The following is a 23713-nucleotide window of genomic DNA, read 5'->3' as shown; positions in this document are numbered from 1 at the left end:
TCGAGCCTGCTCCGCCAAAATTTGTGACTTTGGCTAGGGCCATTTTGGTGCTGTGGGAGGATTGGAAACCTGATTGGAGAGAGCATAAACCAAGAACATAAATATGATTGTAACATAGAAAAGTAAATAATGTTGCCATTTAAATAATTACTCGATGTTTACTCCGCTTACTTTGAGACAGGTGGGTCTAGGGAGGTTGGTTGCACTGAGAATTGGGATGGGCAGGTAGCTGACTTCAATGCTCAAGGTTGGGTTGTGTGGGTGGGGAGCTGGCTAGGTTAAACGGGGAGATTTCTATTGCATTGAGGGGGCTGGCCTAGGGAGCCGTTTATGTTATACAGTATTCTGAGTTGTATGGGAAGTTGACTGCTGCTTTCAGGTCAGGCTGGGAGGAAGGGAGCAGAGCTACAGCACTCTCCAATCGCTTAAGGGTGCACCGATGAGGTTGGAAAGAGGAGGGGCTGGGGCGCTTTCAGTTACTGGGAGGGAAGCAGAAAATGGAGTTGCAGTACCCAGTGGGAGTGAAGAGTGCATGGGATGGAGGATTAACACTGGTTGGGAAACCAAAGCATCCAAAGAAAACAGGTTGAAATGGTTTTATGTTTAATGATCTGACTGATCTTTGGTTTATGCTAACTATATGACACCAATCAGCAACATTAGAGGTTAATTAAAATCATACAATGTTATGGACACACCGACAAAAGCTTTTTCATCATATGGATAGATTGTTCTGTAACATTTCTCATCGATTGTGACGGTATCAGTTAATGAAAGATCACATTGCATTGTAGCCATTGTTCTTCATATAGTCTATCCCTTTCCTCACTTTGATACCAGAAAATTAACCACTAGGCCTTAGTATCTAATAGAAGTGTTTGTCTCCACTTAGTGGATTCCATTTGTGGAACTTGAGATTTTGGAAGGCAGGAGGAAAAAACACATCTTTTGTAATTTGAATGCTCATGCTGTCATGGAATCCAGTTGTAAATGTAAGAAGATAACTCCCCAAGTTTTCCTTGAGCCGTTAGCAATCATGAACTGCATTCCTGCATAATGACAGTCATGTAGCTAGACATCTGGTAATAGTTTGTTAATTAACCTTCTTATTGTTTTTGACAACATTTTTTTTTATCCTGGACTGGAACTTGGTGAAAAGACTGTATTAAGCATAGATGCACAGCATTTAGAAATAGGTGGTCAGGGAAACAGTAAGACAGACCCCTGACTTGATATTAGGTGACATAGAGACGGCAGATATCCTAAAAGACTCCTTTGTGCCACAGAGGAAACCACAGGCTGCCTTCCCAAAATGGAGATGGAATTGCCAGGGAGGGACAAGGAAAAATAAAGAATATTGGAAATTACAAATAAAAAGGTAACTGATAGACTTGGCGCACTTAGATGTCAAGGCAGCCGGCCCAGACTGTGTACTGGGTACTTAAGGAAGTGGCTAATGGAATTGTTCACGCCCAATGGGCTTTTTTCGGTAATCAGTTAAAAACTGGAATAGTGCCAGAGGATTGGCTCCACCCCTGTGTACTATTCTAGTTCCCACAGCCACACTGCAAACTTTCTGGTTTTGGTGAGGCTAAGAGCGAGACAACTAAACTGAGACCAAGGATTAGGCGCCTGATCTATGAGGAGAGACTTAAGGAAGCTGGGACTGTTTTCTCTGGAGAAAAGGGGACTTTGGGAAAGCCTTAGCAAGGTTTTCAACATTCTATGGGGACAGATAAACTTAACCGTAATAAATTGTTTGACATAACCACACTGTTAGCAGGGGGCATGAAGTCAAGCTCGGAAGAGGGGGAGGTGAATAGATTACTTGGATTAAACTACTTTACACAGTGCATGGTAACTTTGTGGAACAGACTGTCCAAGAAGACAGCGCAGGTAGATAAATGAAAAACATTTGCGAGATATAAGAAATATATTGTGTTTTTTTTAAAACTTTGCAACTGGCCAGATGGACTGCAGTGGTCTTTTCCCAACCAGAGCATGTGTACCATCTATTTTCCCACTGGCAGTATTTATAATAGAAACACAGCAAAGATTAGTTGGCCAACCAGCAGCCAAAGACAGATATGTTATTTCACATTTATTGTGTCGAATATGGTAACAAAAAATATTCTTCTGCAATAATGAGCTTTCCAGCATGTGTTATACTGAAATGGAGGACAGGGATTTGTTGCATCACGGATGCTTTTATCTACTCAAAGTTCCTTTTGCTTTAGGCTGCTTAAAGTTCCTTTTTTCCCGCATTTCGAAAACTGCTCTTTCTGTCCCGGTAAGAAAGAAGGCATTTATAGAGCTCATTTCACAACCTCAGAACATCCAACAGCGCATCACAGCCAATGAAGTACTTTTGAAGTAAGTCACTGTTGTAATGTAGGAAATGTGGCAATTTGTGCACAGCAAGGCCCACAAATGACATTAAAATAAATGACCAGATAATCTCTTTTTTTAAATTCGTTCATGGGATGTGGGCGTCGCTGGCAAGGCCAGCATTTATTGCCCATCCCTAATTGCCCTTGAGAAGGCGGTGGTGAGCCACCTTCTTGAACCGCTGCAGTCCATGTGGTGAAAGTTTTCCCGAGTGCAGTTAGGTAGGGGGTTCCAGGATTTTGACCCAGTGACGATGAAGGAATGGCGATATATTTCCAAGTCAAGATGGTGTGCGACTTGGAGGGGAACGTGCAGGTGGTGTTGTTCCATGTGCCTGCTGTCCTTGTCCTTCTAGGTGGTAGAGGTCGCAGGTTTGGGAGGTGCTGTCGAAGAAGCCTTGGCAAGTTGCTGCAGTGCATCCTGTAGATGATACACACTGCAACCACGGTGCTCCGGTGGTGAAGGGAGTGAATATTTAGGGTGTTGGATGGGGTGCCAATTAAGCGGGCTGCTTTGTCCTGGATGGTGTTGAGCTTCTTGAGTGTTGTTGGAGCTGCACTCATCCAGGATTCAAGAGGTGAAACAAAATAATGTGGAGACTGAAAGAGGCACCATTTGTCAATCCAGATTGAAATAAATAAGGGATAAGACTGTAGATGTGATTGCAGAAGTAATGGTGTATTTATGCAAGGATATGAACATATTAAAATAAATTACTTACCAAATATTTTGCTTCTCTTCCATTGCCCACATAATGCAGTCTTAAGTGCTGTACGTTTACCGTTAATGGCACCAAGTTGTCTCTAATATGGATGACATCACAAACAAAGGGCTTCAGAAGCGAAAGCTGGCTTTTACTACAGATTAATAGTCACTGTCTACAGCAATCAGAGCATCGATTTGATTAATCGTCCACTAATGCATTATAAAGTTTACTATAGCGGCACTGTACTGCATAGCTCAATCAAAACATTATTTTCTGTGTATGATATCATTGAGAGAAATGTATGTACAGACAGACCTCACAGTTATAATGACAAAGTCATAAGGACTGCGGTGTTCTTCTTGCGGGTTTAGCGTATTTGTATTTCAGCTGATGACCTAACAGTGGAGTTTCAAGAACTAATGGGGGAAGGTTTATTTGTGCTGTTTTTTCGCGATTTTATGCATTGCGTAACTTCTTAGCCAACTTTTTGTCCATTCAATAAGGAGCCCTGTTAATTGTTTAATTCTATCAAGATGGTAGAAGTTACCTTGCCTTCTGAAAGAAAACTGCTCTTTCTGTCCTGGTAAGAAAGAAGGCTTTTATAGAGCGCCTTTCACAACCTCAGAATATCTAACAGCGCTTCACAGCCAATGAAGTACTTTTGAAGTAAGTAACTGTTGTAATGTAGGAAATACGGCAATTTGTGCACAGCAAGGTCCCACAAATGGCATTCAAATAAATGACCAGATCATCTCTCTTTTGGTGGTGTTGGCTGAGGGACAAGTGTTGGCTAGAACACCAGGAGAACTCCCTGCTTCTCTTCGAAAAGTTCCAGGGGTTCTTATCCATCCACCTGAGAGGGCAGATGGCCTCAGTTTAACGTCTCATCTGAAAGACGGCACCTCTGACAGTGTCGCAGTCCCTCAGTACTGCACTGAAGTGTCAGCCTAGATTATGTACTCAAGTGTCTGCAGTGGGGCTGAACCCATGACCTACTGACTCAGAGATGAGTGCTGCCACTCAGCCAAGTCTGGCACCAAAATGTAGGAATTTAAAAGCCAGAAATACTGGAAATGGATCTACACTTCAGACTGCCAGTTTAAGATCAGCTGGGATAATAGGAGAGGGGGAACATGTCAAATTTGCATAGAGTGCTAAACGGGCTGGTAAATATATATGAACACAAACAATGAATATTGAACCATTGGTAATTATCTGTAAAGACTTAAAACCATCAACAATGATTTGAGTAAACTATAATAAAAGTCCAACATACAGAAGTTTTAATAAAATTAAAGGAAAATGTGCCTAAGTTGAGTCCCGATTGTGTTTCCATCTTACTGTCTGAGTATGTCTCTGTCTCCAACTGTGCCTCTGATACATAGTCCTCTAAAATCCAACAAAAAGGGATTAGTAAATGTTTTCTTTCTTCCTGCTGTTTAATTGAGATACTGCTTGTAGCTCTTCTGCAAGGAGTCAAAAAGAATGTGTTTCGATCTTTTCACAGATATAGAAATGCTGTTTTTTAAAAAATATTGAACATAAAGATCAGTTTGATGGAAACGTGATTAAAATTGAGTGCTTTTGTCAAATTGTAATTTATTATCCAAACAGCAGCCTCGTGACAAATAATTTGTCCTGATTTTACATGCAGAGGATATAGTGGGGTACTGTCATGCAACAACAACTTGCATTTATATAGCACCTTCAACATGGAAAGACATCCCAAGGGACTTCAAAAGTCTTGATCGGTCTAGTTTATGCAGTTTGTAACTTTTTGATTTATCTTTAATGAGAGATTTTTTGCTTTATTTTTAAGGAGAGCATTTTAAGCTCAGATGACTCTTTGATATTGTTTTTATTAGATTGTGTGAGCTCTATTTGATCTATTTTCAGAACTGAGTGGTTGCCTTCATTTTTGCTCAAAACTTTCATTGAAGGTACAAAATCCTTTTTTTCATACTGAGTTCTTGCCGGGATAAACACCTGCAGCAAAGAATATGGGCAGGCAACCGGAGCCTAGGCTACTGTTAATACTGTTCTTCAGTTGTCTATCATGAGGAACAAGCAGCTAAACAAGTCAGCAGATTAGGAAGAGGGAATCAAACTTGCACCCTCTTACTTCATGGCACCATATATTAGTTCTCCATTGACTTAAGTGTCGACTTGTCATTTTCCCCACCAGCTATTCCATGCCTTTGATCTTACCTCTCCCTATCCACCTGCCTCCATCCCCCCTCCAAACCTCATTTCAGGTTAACTCAGAATTCTACTATGAAGTACAGCTGGACAATTTCAGAAGCAGATCACATTTTTTTAATTCAATTTTGTTTTAAGTTTCTGATATGTTTGGTGGGAAAAAAAACTATTCAAATAAAAAATGTTTCATTGAACAGTTAATCAAAGTTTTTCTTCAGAAAAATAGGTGGGTGCTCTGAATTCAGTATCTAATTGATAGCCCCATTCTCTTAATTTAAGGCCATGTCTAAATGTTATTACTTTTTTGTTGGGACTGTCCATAAAGATACTCTTGTTCCACATCTACCTATTTAAATAGTGCAAGAGAACTGTGGTTAATAATTACATCAGGGTTCACTGGGTTTGTCAACATTAAGTATACAAGGACACTGACATGTAATAGTGCATCATGTTAGGACAAATGTGAAGTTATTTGAATAAATGAACAGCAAATAACCCCATTGTAAGTTCCCATTATCACAAATTTCCTTATGTTAATATATGTAGGTCATAATTTCAAGATAACCCTCCTCTGCAATTATTCATTGATTTGTGTAAATAAATTACATCTCACCTTGAAAACAACTGTTACACTTGTGATAAACTTTTTTGGCTCTATAAATATATGTTGAATATTTTTAATTAAACAATGAAGATCATCAGGGATAGCAGCCAGAAAAATAGAGCCTGAAAATGCAAGCAAGTTAAATTTCCATGTAGTATTTATGGTGAAACACTTGCGGTCTAATGGCCATCTATTATTGTTAATTCAGCTCCCTCACTTTGTCAGCTACAGTAATTTGGATCAGTTGCCCACAATACACTGGTGTGTAGCTCCAATGAAATATTGCTTTTGTTGCTTTTTCTGAATTAAATAGCATACATGCCACCGTATTTGCACACCATATAAGTGTACGTAATATGCACACATACTTAATTCAATTGTGTTTCCTCCTATAATAGCAATTTGAGTGGATTGTATGGGGAGGGTTGGAAGTCAAGTTCCTGCCAGTATATACTGACGATATCCCTCCGCCAGTACCAGCTGATGTAAATCCACTCCTGGTTTGCATCAGTGCTGATTTATAACTTGTAGTTCAGCCAGATTATAATGGTAAGCAAGATTGGATTTCAGGACAATCCAATATCTATTTAATACTGTAAATAAGATAATAAACAATGATAAATTATGTCTTAGCTGAGTGGACCCCACCACAGTCTAATTGTATGTTCCTTTTAAGCAGCTTTCAATGGGGTGCTGATGATGCATTTTATTGTATTTCAAATTGTACCAGACTGTTATATTGACCCTTGTCTGCCAAAATTCTTACTCTTATGAAATTACTGATGATAAAGAACTTCCTGCTGGATTTGTTTGGACAAAGTTCCTTTTATCTTTTATCTTTTGGTCCTTTTCTATCAAAGAAAGATCAGTTTTCAGCTGTCTTGTTAATTTTCACTCTCGTCTCTCTCCTTGTTGAGAGCAGTTCTTCTCCACACCTCTCAACCAACATCTGGGTATTTGTGGAAGAGAACACTCAGATGTTTGGATGAATGAGATGAAAATACATTGAGGTTTTGGGGGAAGAAACGAGACATTAACTTCTGCTAACACCAACATGAAGGATTGCACACTTACAAAGATACCTTCAAAGTCCTTGTCCTTGAATGAGGCTTCAAAGAAGCAAAATTCTGTTCTAGCTGTACCCAAAACAATGTGCGCTAGAAGTACTTTGATTCATTAGCTGTCTGGCATAAACGGAACAGGGCAAAGAAAGCTAGGAGGTGTGGCTTGCAGCAGTGTCTAAAACAAAGTACTCTGTAGACTTGCACCTGGTGTCAGTAGAATAGCTGCAACCCAATCAGCGATTGTACAGTGTTCCGGGTCAATTACATACACATACACCGCACAACAGCTCTTAAGTCTGTTTTGTACCTTGTACTAGGTCAGCTGTCAAAGTGAGTGTCCTTTTGTAGGGGATTTACCTCTAATATTTGGACTTTGAAGTAGAAGAACCAGCCAGCATAAGCACAGTTCAGCCATAATATATGTATGTTCATGTGCACTTCGAATAGTGTGAATCCTGCTATAATATGTTCAGTCTTCCTCGAAAGTAGATTTTTGATCAATCCAGGAAAACTTACATTTAGAAAACATTTTATGATCAGAACCAAATTGAATATACAGAGTGAATATTTATAAAAGTGCATTGGTTAATAGGCAATACATTTTATTTCAGCTAAATCTAACATTAAGAGCAATGTGAGATCGAGTAATCTGAAACTATTGAATATCCAATGCACATGATCCAAATGGCTTTGCCTGGAACTCGAGTTTAGCCTGTCTTTCAGGATCCTTTTAAAAACTGTACACTGTTGCTGATATGGCATGCATCTTGTAAATCACCACTGTCATGCCACGAAGGGCTTAAAAGGACTGTGCAAAAGTTAAGCACAGTCACCAGCAGAGCAGAGTATATGGTTTCAGTCTGAAAAGCAGATGTGTTCTAATTCAGTCTGCTTATACTTTTTAAGAAATTATTTTTGGTGGATTTTTCTTTTGGTGAAGGATGTCAGGATTTCCGAATTGATAAGAATTCATAATCAGAAAACCTACTTTTCTATTGAGATGGGATCCATGCTCGTGCCTCTCCCAAGACTCTCACAACTGCCTGCAGCCCGAAAGCAAACTTGCTGGACAGGCCGCTGAAGTTAGCAACTTGCAGCAAGTTTACCTTTGAGTTGTAGCTGGCTGCATGAGACCTGGGAATAGATGCTACCAGCACAGGTCTTCTCGTGGTTTAAAGGCAGCTTTAGTCTGGCACAAATCCAGCTTGGTTTCAGGTGCGTGTTTAATTCAGGGTGACTCCACTCTGTTTCATTATGTTTCATGAGAATTGCTGTTACAGTAATTCAGTTGTACTGTTGTTCAGTTTCAGAATAACGTAAAAGCAACTGTGTCAATGGACTTTACCTTACAATGGCTCAAATTCAATATTTGAAGAATTATCACTGATAAATTGGATAGCCAGGTGGTGAAGGATAGATTACTAGAGCCTGGTCTTCAGTTGCTTCCAAGCCTTTATTCTCAGATCCCCATTACACATGGGCACCCACTAGATAAGCTCCCTCCTGTGAATGGATAAGAGAGTCTCCAATTAATACCCACCACCTGAATACAATTAACACTAATTGATATAAATCACATGGATACAATTAACAATCTCCTATATACTTGTATTTAGTCTTGTGTCGATTTGTGACTAGGTTTGAACTGAGATGTATTCATTTTATGCAAACCATCAAAGAATATGATCTACTTTACAGGAATAAGTTGTTTTCTTAAAGGAGAAGGGTAGTGTGGGGGGAGAATTTTCTGTTCAAAGTGCTCCACCAACTTTCTACCTTGGACTAAATATCATCAATCTTATGTTATTTTTACCCATGGAGAATTATGTTTCATGTTTCTGTGCAGTTTTCCTTCATGAGATAAACATGGCTGATGCATATCCTGGCACAGTTCCAATAGCAGGCAATGCTTTATACCGGCCTAAGTCCAATTCAGACCCATCCGACCACAGAAGAACCTCAATTGGTCTACTATGCAGTGCCCAGCAAATGATAACTTTTTTTTAAACAGCGATCTTGGTGGAGTGGGGAGAGCAAACGATGTTCTTCCTTTCCCGTTGAAGGATGTTCACTTTGGAATAGTATAGAATCATAGAAATTTATAGCACAGTAGGAGGCCATTCGGCCCATTGTGTCTGTTCCGGCCAAAAAAGAGCCATCCAGCCTAATCCCACTTTCCAGCTTTTGGTCCGTAGCCTTGTAGGTTAGGGCACTTCAAGTGCACATCCAAGCACTTTTTGAATGCAGTGAGGCTTCCTGCCTCTACCACCCTTTCAGGCAGCGAGTTCCAGACCCCCACCACCCTCTGGGTGAAAAATATTTTCCTCAGCTCCCCTCTAATCCTTCTACCAATTACTTTTAATCTATGCCCCCTTGTTAGTGACCCCTCTGCTTTGGGAAATAAGTCCTTTTTATCCACTCTATCTAGGCCACTCATAATTTTATGCATCTCCATTAAATCTCCCCTGCGCCTCCTCTGTTCCAAAGAAAACAACCCCAGCCTATCCAATCTTTCCTCATAGCTAAAATTCTCCAGTCCTGGCAATATCCTCGTAAATCTCCTCTGTACCCTCTCTAGTGCAATCACACCTTTCCTGTAATGTGGTGCAGTAATCTAGCTGTGACCTAACTAGTGTTTTACACAGCTCCAGCATAACAGCCCAGCTCTTATATTCTATACCTCGGCTAATAAAGGCTAATATCCCGTATGCCGCCTTAATCACCTTATCTACCTGCCCTGTACTGTATTTTTTAAAAAGTTAAACTTTTTACAAAATTATATAACTGGTAGATTCAGATACCATTTTATTTAGGTTGCATTCACTGCAGTATTGGAACATGTAAATCAAAATTGTAATTTTGGTATTCTTGTGGTCCTCATGGTAGATCAATGGAAAAGTTGCCGTTGTAAGTCAGAGGATAAACCGTTTGAGAAAACATTCTGTAGTATGATGGAGCTTCTCTATATACTTATTACTCTGCATCATTTCAGGTTTAACTTTTTGCTGTGCTTTGAACGTTGATCTGGTCAGAACATTTTGATCAACTCTGTCAGACTTTCATTAGCTTCATTAGATTTACATTGTGACCTGAATGTCTAATACACTGTTCTGTTGTAATTGCTCATAGTTCTTCGAGGTGCCATTTGACTCGAACATGAACAGGACGAAGAACAGACCCCTGGTCAGAGGACAGATTAGGTTGGTCTCCATTCAGCATTGTACTTGATACTTTTGAGAATTTCAACAGTTTTCTTTAATTTGTAGACTTGGAAATGTTTGTTAGCACATGGCTCAAGTTAACTGCACAGTGTAATACTAAGCAGTATAAACTAGGAAGATACGAGGTTTGGTTTCTGATCTGCGCTGAGTTACTGAACCTCAGTCAGGCTAATAGAGGGCTAGGGAGGGAAAGAATCGCAGCGTGCTTCAGCTGAATATGCTCAACCTCTTCACACCATTGGGCGCAGTAAATCACCATACTACTTCTAGCATCTACTGTCCACAAATGATATCCTTTATGTTGTCAGCACTCACTGCTTTAATAAAAGGATGCTCAAGCTATTCTAAATCAGAATATGTTCTTAATGGTAATGGTGAGAGACTAGGAGCTGTGGAACAGCAAAGAGATTTAGGTGTCCATGTGCACATCACTGAAAGCTAGTGCATAGGTACAAAAAGTAATCAAAAAGGCTAATGGAATGTTGGCCTTTATCTCAAAGGGGTTGGAATACAAAGGAGAGGAAGTTATGCTTGGGTTGTACAGAGCCTTGGTCAGATCCCATCGGGAGTACTGCGTTCAGTTTTGGGCATCGCACATCAGGAAGGATATGTTTGCCTTGGAGTGGATACATGGCAGATTCACCACAATAATACCAGGACTTAAAGGGTTAAATTATGAGGACAGGTTGCATGGACTTGGTTTGTATTCCCTTAAGTTTAGATGGTCAAGAGGTTTAAAATGATAAAGCGATTCGATATGGTAGATATCGAATATATCCATTGCTTGGGGATTTCAGAACAAGACAGTATAATCTTATAATTACAGCTGGGCCACATAGGAGTGAAATCGGGAAGTGTTTTTCCACTCGAGAACTTGGAATCTCTTCCCCCAAAAGGCTGTGGAAACTGGGGCAATCAATAGATCTTTGTTGAGTAAGGGTATCAAGAGATATAGAGTCGTTGTACAGATCGACCATGATCTAATTGAATGGCCTACTTCTGTTACTGTGTTCCTATTGGTAATTTTTTGTGTAAAAGACTGACAACAGTAGCTCTTCCATTTACATATTTTAAGAACTGTTGCAAAGTTTTCAAATTAATCTGCACTAATTTTAACCACTGAAGCTTTTTGTTTCTTTTAATTTTATATTTTCTGCATATTCACACATGTTATGATAAATTGTGCTGCTCACCATACTACTTCTAGCATCTACTGTCCACTAGTAACCCCCACACTTGTCAGTTGTTGTCTCATGACCAGTAAGTGACTATCCTCATTAGGGATGAATTAGGTCATGTCAATTTGGGATCAAGATGGCTTTAAGATAACGCACTTGATGGGAAATTGAAACTGCGGTAGATTAAGTAATTCCATACCTGCGCCTAGGGAGATCCACAATACAAAAAGTGATGATTAATCATTGAAGGGGCATAGAGGAGTAGAACAGTCACTAAGTTCTAAGATTCTTCATACTCGCCTCCAGATAACCCTGAAAGCACATGTCCTAATAAACATCACTAAAAGCTAGTGCACAATGGTTTTAGCTGGACAAGCAGTGGAAAACTTATTTGTGCTCTTTGTTAGCAAGCAATGTGGTTTTTAGCTGGTTAAGCTTCAACAGTACCCCTTTGGGGTCCTACATTTTTCTGTCAACTACCTGCACCTAAGTGCCATCACTCTGTGAGCATAGTTTGTGAGTGTTTCTCTCTTCCAGCAAGTATTTTCTAAATAGACCCTCTATTTTCTGCAAAAACACAATTGTCTTGCTTGCATTAACCCTTTCACCAGCTCAGACCTTGATTAACATTTGATAAAATATCAGTTCTGCTGATATTAACTTAAATATTCTCTGCACTGATTTCAGTTTACTTTTTGCTCAAATAATGACAATCTATAGCCATTGAACCAATTTAAGGATGGAATTGGCACAATTATAGCAAAATTTAAAAATAGTTCAAAAATAATTTAACAAAATACTAATACTCCAAGGTAACGCAATGACCAGACCCAGCTCCCACACTGAGATCATCTATAAAACCAGAACTGGCCAGTGAAAGTACGTTTCACATGCATTCCAATAAAGGGACTTTATGAAATGGACCAACAACATAGGTCAGCAAACCACTGTGTTCCATGTTTTTAAATTCTATTTATGATCACTTTTTTTTGGATATTTTTACATGTGGGAACTTAGCAGTTGTGGATAATATAAAATCTTGCTGTCGTAACTTTAATTTACTCATTTGTTTCAGTTTGTTACTGAGTTATCTCTTTGTAAAAGCCATTTCTGATTTGATTCAAATGAAAGTAATGGTTTTGGGGGTCTCTCATAATGGGGAAACAGTCAAATAAATAGTTTGTGAAAAACCGTTATTATGTTAAAATGTAAACTGGCCGATGTTATCAAAGTGGTTGAAGAGACCCTGCCCTAAAGAGAAAGTATCAGATGCAAGAGTTACATGATTCTTAACAGAATTCTTGCTGTGCATTAGCTGAATGTACATTTCTATTTTGATCTGTATCCTCATACACAATTAGCACAGTGCTCTGTAATGTTTTACTTGTTCGGCCCTCTATTGTGCTTCATGTTTCATAGATATAAAAGTGTTAATGTTTAAAGCATTATGATGCAGAATTCCAATCATATCAGGACCTTGGATTCTTACATTAATCTTGCGCACATGCTGTTGACCCTTCACACCTCAAGGCATTCTCTCATTTTTTTTGTGAGGCCGGGGGGCCTTGCGTCTAGAGGTGTACAATGCAGGTTTCCAACTCATTAATTGCAAGCTTGGGCACTTGATAGATTTGACTGTGTTATACCTCACACCGAGTGAGGAAACATCCCAGATGCTCGTCTATAAACTTGGAGTCACGGTGCATTTTGCTAAATGGAGCCTCCATCTGCTTTGGTGAGGAGCTGAGAAGAGAGATGGACTCCTAATGGAGCCGTCTTCACCGCTGCAAGCATCTTCTTCCAAAGGTCAAGCTGAGTTAATTTGATGGAACTATACCATTGTATACTTCTCTTACTAATGTCCTATTCAACACAAACCTATGGTTTACAATTTTGCTTATCTTAAAGTCAAAGAACTGACAGACAGTTGTAATTCATGACAGCTATTCTAAATCTTAATTTTCTCATGCGCAGTGTTTAAAAGTTCTTGAATGTTTTCTTTATCTCTGACAACTTATACTTGTTCAGTATTTAAAGCATGCAGATTAAGGCTTGCACTGATGTTAAAGGTACAAATTCATTACTCTTTGGATTCTTACTAAATTTTTACAATGTCTCTCAAAATAAATGCAGCCTATCCTGCTTAATGTAAAATTTTTCTTCCCAAATGCCACATTCTGTTGGCTGAGAAATGACAATTTTTGTAAATAATGCAACACCATGGAGAATGCACACACAGATGTTCAGGTTATTTGTGAATGTCCTATTAGTTGCTAGATTTTCTTGCAGACAATTAAAGTAACACTCTCGGCATTTGTTACTCAATTTCCGTAGCATGTTCTTTCTGAGTATTTAAATGTAATTTACTTTATTTAACCGAGAAAGGGGGTAGTGTTTGGAGTGAATTACAGGCTAAAGAGTGCTCAGACAACATCTGGAGTAAAAACATTTTCTTATCGCCTCTTGTTTTGATGTCATAGGTTAATGGGTGGTTGCCTAGGACCTCACAGGATACAGTTATTTGAGATGATGCATAACATATGTATAATGTACATGTATATATATGTATAATATAAAGTATCAAAAGAACAAGGTAAGTGTAGGGAACAGTACTATCCCCCCTCCCCCCCACCCCCACCCTGCTATTCCATCTATTTAGGTTAAAATGTTCATTTAAAAAGTCTCCAACTTAAAGCCCTAGTATTGTAACAGCTCAATGACGCCTGCTATATTAGGTCTCAAACTTCCTCCAGTGATGGTCAACTGGTATTGATCCTGTTTGCTGCTATGTATTTAAGTCTGGAAACTTCACTGATGGCCAGATAGGACCCTAATGGCATTCATAACTGGAAAGGATTCTGCACTCTTTGGGGACACATTCTGATAAAGTCTTTAGCTAGCCAAGTAGATATGAGACTTGAAATGATGGGTCTCTGTGGAATGACATCAAAAATATTAAACATCAAATTTCTCCAAAGCAGACTTTTTAAACCAATTTTTAACCCTAACTTGTCAAGGAGAGTATTTTGCCTCCCACACTGGAAGGAGAAGGTTGTTGACTTTCCTCTGCTACACAAATTTAATCTATCGGCATTGTGCTTCCTACCTGGTCCATTGAACGTCCAAACCTGCTACAGAACCCATCGCACACTAATTAAACCTGTCAGCTTCATCCTTTCTACTGTACCCATTACACACTGATAAAACTCATGAAACATGCCACCTACACCCTCGTCATCGTCTTGCATCTTCCATGTACTATTCTGAGTATCCATTGCAGACACCAAACCTACGATCATTGTTGTCCCTACTGAGCCCATCATGTGCAGACTGTGGCTATTAGTTTTATCCTTCCTACTTTGGTTCCATTGGACACAGACCACCACACTTGCCAGGTTCATTCTACTTACACACTGCATCTCATATAAATACATACAGGTTTTTATTCTGATGCCTTTCTAATAACCCAACTCACCAGAGCTGTTGAGAGTATATTCAGAGAAATGTTTTTTAATTTCATTGGCTATAGCCTGTATGTTAAATTTTCTGCGCTGTTGTGAACACTATGCTTTCCTTTTTGGTTCCAGTGCTATTTATTCCATAAACTTTTCCACTACTGCTGCAACTCGGCCTAAATGTTGGGTCCTTTGATTTAGATTGAAATTTAGGCTGTTTAGATTGCATGTCATTAGCGATGCATTCTAAAAAAAAATTGTGAATAATGCAATGCATCTATTAATGTACTTTTTTAAAAACTCAACTTGTGTGACGCACCAAGAAAATGGTCATGTGCCCTGCTTCCAGGTCTTTGCAAATACCGCTTTCGAACTAGTTAAAATAAAATGTGCAAGTGCAGGCTGGGATTGGCTCACTGTTCAATTTTCTCTCCTTCCCTTTGCCTCTGCTTCCTGCCTCACCTTTTCAGCACAGCTTAAATTGACAACTTGCAACAAGGATAATCACAGACTTAAATCGTACGATTTTATAATGCAACGCATTTGCCAGATGCCAATATTGATCCTGTGTTTACTTCCATAGAGCTCAAAAAACTAATGAAAAGATTGATAAATATTAAATCCTGAAGCTAATTCAATTTAAGGGTGCCTTTACACTATTACTGTAGCATCAATTCACAGTGGTTTTGCTTCACACCATTCTACTGTTGTAGTATAATGGCAGCCTAAATCCAAGGTCAGGGCTTGACCTGACACCAGAGTGAAGCAGAGTGAGATTTTCTAGAGTCAAGTCAGACCCTAATTCTGGATTTACGTTTTAGAAGTTCAGCATCAATATGAAGCAAAAATCACTTCACACCAATACTATACTTGTCGTGTAAATGCACCCCAAAATATCCAAAAACCTTAACCACAAAAAAATTAAAGAGATTTTACTTAATTTAACTTTGCTGATTTAGATTTAAATGGAGAAATGCCATTAATATATTGATAGTCAGTGCCGAGCTATTGCTGTTATCATTGAGTCTTTTCCACGTACTCCATGATTAGACGGTTTCCATGGCACATTCCATTGATCTTACCTTCTATACTTACCCTCATTATTCTGCTTTAAAAGCATGTCGCTGTCTGTTTGATCTCTTGAGCTACAACCTGTTCCTCCACTTTGACTGCCTACAGGAGGGGAATTTGTTCTAAATTTGAATTTTCAGCACCCTGGATGCAGAATATCCCTTGTCCTCCTCTTCCCCTACCCCTTGAAAAATGAAATAATTGGATGATCTGTCGTGCAGTCATTCAATCTGTTTCAGAAAACTTGCTTATTGGAATGCGTCAAACAAAATTTGCATACCCTCTTAAAAAGCAGAAGCAACGGATGTTTCAAAGACATACCAGGTTCACAAGACAAACATGGATGAGGAAGGCCATTTGACCCCTTAGTTCATCCATCCAGAAAGTCCCTAAAATGCTCCCCCATTGCAGAATCCAGTTGTTATGTAAATAGTTCCAGGGTTTTCGTTTCCACTGCTCTATCCAGAAGTCCATTCTACGTGTTGATTATTCTTGTGAAGAAGTTCCTGATTTCAATCCTAAATTTACATTTTGTATTGTTTCACTCCCTGCTGAGGAAAGTGGTCTAATCTGATGGTTAATATGGGACAACTTCTAAGCTAAAATTCCTCAATTCTAATTATAACTATTTCAGAATCAAGCCCAGTTAGGAAAGCAATCCAGTTTTGTGTTACTAGATAAGATAATCCAATTTCTTTAAGGTATCCCCTTTACTTGTCCCACTTATACTGAATTCATATTAGATAAATTGGGGGCTGGAGTTGGTAGTGAGCCTCAATGTGATGTACTTTTGGTTTTACATTAGTTGGAATTAGTGAAGTTATATTTCAAAGCCAATTTAGATATATTTCACTAGCAATGAAGATGTAATAGTGATTTCTTCAGTCATTGTTAACTTGAAAGTTTAAATAGGAAACCTATAATTCATGACTGCCTAATCCAAATACTTTTCAAATAGCTTCTTCTGTGTTCCATTGAGAAGGTGTGTATAGTTGACCAAAGCTGTAAGTAATTATTCGGGGAGTTTCCTAATGCTTCGAATGTGGCCACTGTACCTGATTGGGATTTTCCTTGCCACCACCTTTCGATATTTGAATATGTGGCTGGATCTGTCTCTAAATAGGAGTGCAATTCCTACCATACCAATTCCAATTATTTTCTTTTTGGTCGGGTACTCGTATTCCCAGCTTTTCCCATTCTGGGTTATCTTATAATAAGTGTCAGCTTGGCTCAGTGATAGCACTCTGACCTCTGAATCACAAGGTCATGAGTTCAAGCCCCACTTTCAGGTCTTGAGCATATAATCTAGGCTGGCACTTCAGTGGAGTAGTGAGGGATTGCAACTGTTAAACTGAGGTCCCATCTACCTGTTCAGGTAGGCATAAAAGATCAGGCCAATATTTATCCTTCAACCATCATGCAAAAAAAAGACAGACTGGTCATTTTGTGGAACTTTGTTGCATGCAAATGGGCTGCCATGTTTGCCTACATAACAACAGTGACTGGCTTTAAAGCACTTTGGGACATTCATAGGTCATAAAAGGAGTTATATAAATGCAAGTCTTTTTAGTACACACCATACTTGGTCCTGGAACAACGCTGTGTGACTCTCCCTCTGGTTATTTGACTTCTTTTGGAAAAAATACCTGGCCTTTGCTCATTGCCTCTCGTTGAAAGCACAACTCAAATCAGAAACTCACACCTGCCTCTAAGTCAGAAGGTTTTGAGTTCAAGCCCACCCCAGAGACTTGAACACATAATTTAAGCTGACACTTTAGTGCACTACCGAGGGAGCGCTGCATTGTCAGAGTTGCCATCATTTGGCTGAGATGTTAAATCGAGGCCCCATCTTCTCTCTCAGGTGGATGTAAAAGATCCCATGATAGTACTCAAAGAAAAGCAGCAGAGCTCTGTGTCCTGTGTCCTGGCCATTATTTATCTCTCAAGCAACATTACCAAAGCAGATTATCTGATCTTTTATCTATTACTGTTTGTGGGACTGTGCTGTGCATAAATTGGCTGCCATGTTTCTCTACATTACAACAGTGACTACACGTCAAAGATTATTTAATTGGTTGTGAAGCACAATGAGGCATCCTGAGATGTGAAAGGCGCTATATAAATACAAGTTCTTTCTTTCCCACATTCAATGTGATGCACCACCATGTTGTCCTCAAGTACTCTTATTGTTCAACTAAATACTTAATGCAGCATCTGCATATACTTCTTTGGAAGAAAGTCAACATTAAGTGCAGGGGGAAATTGAAAAAAGAGAAGAAGGGCAAAGAGAGACTATGAGAAAAGATTAATGGGTTACATAAAAGGGAACCCAAAAATCTTTTATAAAGAGAAAAAAGTAAAAAGATAGTTAAAGGAATGGAGGGGCCGATTAGGGACCAAGAAGGAAATCCTCTTGTGGAGGCAGAGGGCATGACTGAGGTACTGAATGAATACTTTGCATCTGTCCTCACAAAAGAAGAGGATGAACTTAATGTCGCAGTAGAGGAGGTGGGGAGTAGAGATATTGAATAGAATAAAAATAGATAGAAAGGAGGTGCTAAATAGATTGGCATCACTCAAAAGTTAACAAGTCACCTGGTCCATCCTAGGATGCTGAGGAAAGCAAGGGTGGAGATAGCAGAAGTTCTGACCACAATCTTTTAATTCTCCTTGGATATGGGAGTGGTGCCAGAGGACTGAAGGATTGCAAATGTTACACCCCTTTTCAAAAAAGGGGAGAGGGATAAACCTGGTAATTACAGGCCAGTCAGTCTAATGTCAGTGGTGGTAGAACTACTAAAGACCATTGTCAAGAATAAAATTAATTCTAACTTGGAGAAGCATGGGTTACTAACGAACAGCCAGAACAGATTTGTTAAAGGCAAATCATGTCTGACTAACCTGATTGAGTTCTTTGATGAAGTATCAGAGAGGGTTGATGAAGGTAGTGCAGTAGATGTTGTATATAAGGACTTTCAAAAGGCATTTGATAAAGTACCACATCACAGACTTATTTAGAAAATAGAAGCACATGGCATTAAAGGGACGGTGGTAACTTGGATACGTAATTGGCTAAGGGATAGGAGGCAGACAGTAGTGGTGAACGGATGTTTTTCTGACTGGAGAGAAGTATGCAGTGGGGTCTCCCAGGGGATGGTATTAGGACCATTGCTTTTTTTATATATATAAATGACCTGGACTTGGTATAGGGAGTACAATTTTGAAGTTTGCGGACGATACAAAACTTGGTAACGTAGTAAATAGTGAGGAGGATAGTAGCAGACTTCAGGAGGACATAGACAGACTGGTGAAATGGGCAGACACACGGCATATGCAATTTAATGGGGATAAATGTGAAGTGGTGCATTTTGGGAGGAACAACAAGGAGAGGCAGTATAATCTAAATGGTACCATTTTGAGAGGAATGCAAGAGCAATGGGACCTGGGGATACATATTCACAAATCCTTGAAGGTAACAGAGCAAGTTGATAAGGCGGTTAAGAAAACATATAGGATACTTGGCTTTGTAAATAGGGGCATTGAATACAAAAACAAGGAAGTCATGCTAAACCTTTACAAATCACTGGTTAGGCCTCAGCTGGAGTATTGTCTACAATTCTGGGCACCACACTCCAGGAAGAATCTCAAGGCCTTGGAGAGGGTTCAGAGGAGGTTTACCACAATGCCAGGGATGAGGGACTTCAGTTATGTGGAGAGATTAGAGAAGCTGAGATTGTTCTCCTGAGAGCAGAGAAGGTTAAGGGATGACCTAATGGAGGTATTCAAAAGTATGAGGGGTTTTGATAAAGCAAGTAGGGAGAAACTATTTCCTCTGGCAAGTGTGTCGGTAATCATAGGTCATAAATTTAAAATAATTGGCAAAAGAATTAGAGGGGAAATGAGGAGAAATGTTTTCACACAGAGGTTTGTTAAGGTCTGGAATGCACTACCTGAAAGGGTGGTGGAAGCAGATTCCATTGGGACTTTCAAAAGTCAATTAGACATGTACGTGAAGAGGATGAATTTGCAGGGTTATGGGGAAAAAGCTGGGGTATGGGATTAAATTGGAAAGCTTTTTCAAAGAGCCGGCACAAGCATGACAGGCCGAATGGCCTCCTTCTGTGCTTCTATGATTGTAAAAGCAAAATAAATAGGAATTTATTATACAAACTGAGAGAAATGTGCTCATTATTCCCATAAGGGCACATTTCATAACCCATTGTTTTAACGCTTGAGAATGATTTATTGAAGAGAACAGATCAAACCTCTTGAAAAAAATTGATAATTTATGAAGCTGTTAAAAATGTTGTTTGTTAATGTTTGCTGCAAACAATTCCTCCACTTTCAAGTTGAATTCCATCCCACAGTAACTTGTCATATTTCTCGAATAGCACTTTGTTTATGAAGTCTGTGCTGATTATTTTTATTCTGATCAGTCAATTGTCTATGGAATCTAAAGCTATTCCGATTATATTTGCATGAAGTATTTAATTGAAGAGAAAATTAGTACAAGAATCCTTTGCGGATAAGGTAGAAGAGAGATTCTTCTGAGGATAGGAGCTGGTGCTGGGTCTTGAAGACAGTTTTATTTGGGATTTATGGTGGGGTGAAGCATTCAGTTGACCATTCTGTCCCTAACTTTGTTACACTTTTCATCTTAAGCGATATTTTTGCATTTAAATCTTTCCACATCTGCCTGGCGTCAGACACGCCTTCTATGTAATCAAAGACTTCTATTTCACATCCATTCCTATTTGTAGAAAATATTATCCCCTACACACATTACTCCAGTTATCTGTCTCAATTACAGACATCATGATTGCAGCACAGATGGATGGGATGGAAGGCATTTAAAAATGAGCCTTTGCAGACCTCACTAAAAACTGTAATTGCACAGTGCTTAGCCCTGCTTTGAGTGTTAATCAACACATGCAGGACTCAGCAAATCATTTCAGTTCATGTTCCTTTTACCAAATTATCCATATGATATGACAGCAGTATTGCAGACTGTTGGAAGTCGACCCTAAGTGTGGATTGACAGTTGAAAGTGTTGATGGCCAAACTGCGTAAAAAAAAATCATGTGTGAATGTATGGAATTGCTTTTTTACTGTAATTAGTAAATGGTTATGAAAATATATTCAGATCCATCTAGTTTCTGTCGCTCCTCTGATAGTATTACGTGTGGTTTGGCAGAACAAGTAAGCCGTCAGCAATTACCGCAAGTGCATCAAATGCCCCAGTGACTTCAGATCTAACTAACAAAAAATTTAATTTCAAACAGGATGAGCTATTCAAAACTTGTAACTTTTTTAGACTTTCCCTCCCCCTGCACCATAGGTTCCTTCAATATCTCGCTGCGTTCCCCAGCCAAAAGAGTGAGCAAGCTATCTGCACCCGAAACTATGATGCTCTTGCTGGCCCCCTAGGAGATGCGTAGCAATGGCTCGGATTGACTTTTTACATGAGATTTCTTTCCCTACGCCATCCCATCCCTGTGGCTCTCCCTTACAGTGAAATTGTAAACTTGTCACGTTAAATTTTAACGTTTTATCACAATGTAAACAGATCTTTCAAACATGTTTAATAGTTTCTAATCTAGAAACTAAACCTCAATTATGGTTTGTCGGAAAACAAATACCTTTTGAAAAGGCATGATGTGGAGATGCCGGTGATGGACTGGGGTTGACAAATGTAAAGAATCTTACAACACCAGGTTATAGTCCAACAATTTTATTTGAAAATCACAAGCTTTCGGAGGCTTTCTCCTTCGTCAGGTAAATGTGGAAATCCTTGAACGTTTCGCATTTATATTCAGAGAACAATACCTGGTGATTACAGATAATCTTTCCAACTGCCCGTTGTCAAGGCAATCAAAGTGTTCAGACAGAGAGGTGTTACCTACAGGACCACCAAATATACAAATGGCCAGAACACAAAACAGAGAGAGAGAGGGAGAAACATCCGAAAGGAAGAGAAAGACAGAAAATGACCTGTTGTATTAAAAACAGATAACTTTTATTCGCTGGTGGGGTTACGTGTAGTGTGACATGAACCCAAGATCCCGGTTGAGGCCATCCTCATGGGTGCGGAACTTGGCTAGCAATTTCTGCTCAACGATTTTGCGTTGTCGTGTGTCTCAAAGGCCGCCTTGGAGAACGCTTACCCGAAGATCGGTGGCTGAATGTCCATGACTGCTGAAGTGTTCCCCGACTGGGAGGGAACCCTCCTGTCTGGTGATTGTTGCGCGGTGTCCGTTCATCCGTTGCCGCAGTGTCTGCATCGTCTCGCCAATGTACCATGCTCCGGGGCATCCTTTCCTGCAACGTATGAGGTAGACCACGCTAAGGCCATCCCCACACCTCCACTACTCGCCTTCAAACAGCCACCCAACCTCAAACAGACCATCGTTCGCAGCAAATGACCCAGCTTTCAGGAGAACAGCGTCCACGACACCACACAACCCTGCCACGGCAACCTCTGCAAGACATGCCAGATCATCGACACAGATACCAACATCACACGAGAAGGCACCACCCACCAGGTACATGGTTCATATTCCTGTGACTCGGCCAACGTTGTCTACCTCATACGTTGCAGGAAAGGATGCCCCGGAGCATGGTACATTGGCGAGACCATGCAGACATTGCGACAACAGATGAACGGACACTGCGCAACAATCGCCAGACAGGAGGGTTCCCTCCCAGTCGGGGAACACTTCAGCAGTCAAGGACATTCAGCCACCGATCTTCGGGTAAGCGTTCTCCAAGGCGGCCTTCGAGACACACGACAACTCAAAATCGTCGAGCAGAAATTGATAGCCAGGTTCCGCACCCATGAGGATGGCCTCAACCGAGATCTTGGGTTCATGTCACGCTACACGTAACCCCACCAGCGAATAAAAGTTATCTGTTTTTAATACAACGGGTCATTTTCTGTCTTTCTCTTCCTTTCGGATGTTTCTCCCTCTCTCTCTCTGTTTTGTGTTCTGGCCGTTTGTATATTCGGTGGTCCTGTTGGTAACACCTCTCTGTCTGAACGCTTTGATTGCCTTGACAATGGGCAGTTGGAAAGATTATCTGTAATCACCAGGTATTGTTCTCTGAATATAAATACGAAACGTTCAAGGATTTCCACATTCACCTGACGAAGGAGAAAGCCTCCGAAAGCTTGTGATTTTCAAATAAAATTGTTGGACTATAACCTGGTGTTGTAAGATTCTTTACTTTTGAAAAGGCAAACTGTAAAAGTACTGCAGTGCAGCAGGCCCTGCCGCAAAGTGCTTACAGGTGTAAAAATCTGTAATTAAGTGGGTTGAAGTGTTACTTGACTGTCTGCTAGTTTAAAAGTTAACATTTCCCCTGCTGTGATTTGTAGAATCTTGCAGGATAAAGGATAAGTGGCTGCCCTGAATGAACTGAGTCTCTTTCATCACAACACTCTGTGCCCATCCTTCACTTGCTGAAAGTTGCTTGCCATCCTGACTGACAGGCTGGTGAAACTCCACAATGTTCCTGGCTAGGTCCGGGATGATGGATAGGAAATCATGCCTGGCTGTGCACCAGAACCTGTTCACGCTATGCAATTGTGAACCAACACCATCTGCCCCCAAGAAACTTTTGTAAAAGATACTGTCATCAACATTTACCACACAAGAGAGCTCTGCAGCCTCTATTTCTTTGTTTCATTAGCCTCACACTCTGTTACTTTCGTGTTCAACTACTTGTTTTACAATGAAAGGACCAGACCGTCAGAAAAAATGATTCGAGATTTGTGCCTCAATCTTTGGACAGTGTGTGATAGCAGGCAGCTTCTTGGAATTCCCTCAA

At 39.9% G+C, this 23713-nt stretch overlaps 1 protein-coding gene across 2 annotated transcripts in view; it reads left to right on the top strand.

Annotated features, from left to right (window-relative positions):
- The window catches only part of cox10 (cytochrome c oxidase assembly factor heme A:farnesyltransferase COX10), a 108901-nt gene that overhangs the window by 74906 nt on the left and 10282 nt on the right, over nt 1-23713 (top strand). For both annotated transcript variants that reach the window (XM_068004283.1, XM_068004284.1), the window contains exon 5: nt 10091-10161. In XM_068004283.1, the coding sequence (XP_067860384.1) occupies nt 10091-10161 (71 nt within the window). The remainder of the gene's footprint in view (nt 1-10090; nt 10162-23713) is intronic.

The sequence above is a fragment of the Heptranchias perlo genome, chromosome 23, assembly GCF_035084215.1.
Source record: "Heptranchias perlo isolate sHepPer1 chromosome 23, sHepPer1.hap1, whole genome shotgun sequence".
Classification (NCBI taxonomy): Eukaryota; Metazoa; Chordata; class Chondrichthyes; order Hexanchiformes; family Hexanchidae; genus Heptranchias; species Heptranchias perlo.
Note: the sequence above shows the minus strand (reverse complement) of the source record. Positions and strands in the feature narration are given on the sequence as shown.